The sequence below is a fragment of the Glycine max genome, chromosome 20 (genome assembly GCF_000004515.6).
Source record: "Glycine max cultivar Williams 82 chromosome 20, Glycine_max_v4.0, whole genome shotgun sequence".
Taxonomy (NCBI): Eukaryota; Viridiplantae; Streptophyta; class Magnoliopsida; order Fabales; family Fabaceae; genus Glycine; species Glycine max.
The window spans coordinates 32,588,361-32,591,111 of NC_038256.2; the positions used below are offsets into that span (position 1 = coordinate 32,588,361).

The window sequence follows — 2,751 nt, forward strand, 5'->3', positions numbered from 1 at the left end:
ATTTCCCTCCCCCAGAAACATCGAACACGAACTTCTTCACATCATGCAAGTCTAATCAATGATCCCATCATGTATTTAATAGCCACGATGTGAGTGGGTAGTAAAATAATAATATAAGAGAACCCAAATAAGAAAAGAGAACTTTTATTCTATGCAACATTTTTTATAATTAAGTGAAAAATAAGTTGAGAAACGAAAAGAAAAATATTATAGTGGAGCCAGATAAAAATACATATTATATGTTATTTATATAATTACAACTGACTAAAATATCTCATAATATGACTTCAACAAACAAAATATATGAAGGATTAAAAAAAACACTAGAAATCATAAATTAAATTAAAATGTATGACAGTTAAAATTACTCAGAAATTAATCCATTAAAAATACGCCCATCATCACCTTCTTTTTCCAAACACGAAGCAAAACGAAAAAGACACAGAAATCAAAGTTCTTACCCCTTATACATATACACTGAGCTAAGTAAAACATGCTTCCCTTCTTCATCTCCACAGTTCTTCATAACTACTCCAACTTTCTAAAATCTTTGCAATATTCTTTTCCCCAATTCCTAACATTTCAAACCAGAAAGACACCAACAGAATTCCATTAGATCTCAAACCAGCCACACATGACGATCTACATGAAGTCTCTCTCTCTATATATATATCACCCAAGGTTTTAAATTACAATATATCTAATATCAATTGTGAGTGCAACAATAAAGTTGTGATCAAAAAATTCTTTCACAACTGCAATTTAAAACCTTGGTTTCAATTCAGTAAGGTGGTCTTCCATGGCCATGAGCCCAAGCAAAAGCCTCATGGTGGCCTCCATTAGGGATAAGATTTGGTGGGAGATTATACAAAGCCAAAGAAGAAGGATCAGGAATCCCACCACTTGACAAGTGACCGCCACCACTATTATCACCATTACCACCACTGTTACCCATTCCAGGAGGAGACCCTCCCAGGGTACTCCCTCCATGTGCGCTAGCACCACCGTCATCTTCCTCCTCCTCAAGCGGCAACCTCTCATAGGTAGCATTAGCAAAAGTGGCAGCAATCACCATCACTGGTCCAGCTGCCACAAGGGAGCCCACAACGCTCCCTCCCACTACCTGACCCTGTCCTCCACCAAGATACACAGTGAGCCCTGTAGCTCCTGGTGGGGCAGGACCAGGTAGAAACGTCCCAGTTAGGGACAGAATCTCAAACCTTCCATGAAGTGCCACGACCGCTCCTGGCGCTGAAGGTTGGCGAAGAGTAACGTTGGCCACGGCACCGCTCCCACTGAGGACACACACACCACGCTGGCGCCTCCGTGCGAACTGGGCCACGCTTTCCGCAACGTCGGCACCGCCAGCAACCTCCATGACATGGCTTCTGAGGGAGTTTGGGCTGTCCCTGGTGACAAAGATTGGGGGTTTGGGCTTGTTTTTGGAACCAGGGGGTCTCCCTCTTGGCCTGCGTGTTCCAACCTCAACTGCACCCTCTTTGGGTTCATCACCGTTGTCTCTTTCATCTTCTTCGTCTTCCTCTTGTCTTTCTCTAACAAGGCTTCTTTCGTTGATGGAAAGGTCCATTTGGCGTTTGTTTAGGGTGGAAGAAGGTGAATTGGTTGCTGGGTCTACCCCTACACCCAACCCCACTTGATGGCCGGTCCACCAAGGATTAGCCAGAATTGCTGTTGAGTGTTGAGAGTGTTTTCTTTGAAGAAAAAAAATAAATAAAAACTTACAAGAGAAGATCTGGGTGAGTTCGGAGGTTTTCCCTGCTTTAGACTGAGTCGAACTGGGACGGTATTTTCTTACCCTATAATTTTTTGTAATGATAAAGAAAGAAGATGCATCATGACTCACTAAGACAATTTAAAGCTAGCACGATTAATTTGCTTGTGCTAGAACGCAATTTGCCAACTTGCTAGCTATGGCTTATGTTAGCAATAGGAGATTGATTTGGCTTGTGTTCTCGGGATTCAAGGGACAAGAAAAGTCAAACCTTTCACAGATTGGTCTTAAGAAGAAATTAACAAAGAGTGGTAGCTCTTGTATCCATGACCTAACATAATATGAACACATGGATGATGTTTTCCACTCTCTAATGGATGGAAGGGAAAGGGTAGATAGAGAAAGAGTGAGAAGGGAAAGGAAACGAAAGAGAGATAATGTGGTATGGTGCTTACAAGTTAGAGGAGAGGAATTAGATTCAATGACTCAAGGGAATCAAGTAAAGGGTGTAATGAAAGAGAGATTAATTAATTAATTAATCGATTAATTAATTGTATAAAAAGAGATGTGTTTTCATCATCTGATGGTTTGTATGTAGATCCGACGATCAAGAAGTGTTCTCCTTCTATTAATTTTGTTTTCAATTTATTTTTGCTTTTTGACTATTTGTATGAGGAAGTGATCTCGTTGGACGAAACATGGAACGGATGAAAAAGCCTTCACAGAATCAAGGACAATGATAAATATTAGAGATCTTAGAAAAAAGAGAGTAAACAAAAGCAAAGCACTTTAAAAGATAAGTAGAAATACATATATAGAAGAACATCACAACCGAAACTGTTTGAAAAGAGCTGCGGGAAAATGTATCAGTTGTTTTCTAGGGGTGAGCCATGTTGTGATTTGGGAAACTACAATAATATTTTTTTTTCCTTATATTCACTCTAGCTAATACTGTTTATTTAATTTTATTTTCTTTCTTTCTTGTGGCTGGCATTACGTATGTAACGGTAAACAATGCC

General features: G+C 39.7%; 1 protein-coding gene across 1 annotated transcript; it reads right to left on the bottom strand.

The window, feature by feature from the left end:
* Positions 1 to 364: 364 nt before the first annotated feature.
* Positions 365 to 2,515, bottom strand: LOC100804543 (AT-hook motif nuclear-localized protein 20). Its single transcript, XM_014772518.2, has one exon. It carries the CDS (start codon positions 1,586 to 1,588, stop codon positions 782 to 784), a length of 807 nt encoding a protein of 268 aa, XP_014628004.2. The 5' UTR covers positions 1,589 to 2,515; the 3' UTR covers positions 365 to 781.
* Positions 2,516 to 2,751: the final 236 nt, after the last annotated feature.

Excerpts from the sequence above, each read along its gene's own strand:
- LOC100804543 (XM_014772518.2), bottom strand. The coding sequence starts at position 1,588 with ATGGACCTTTCCATCAACGAAAGAAGCCTTGTTAGAGAAAGACAAGAG.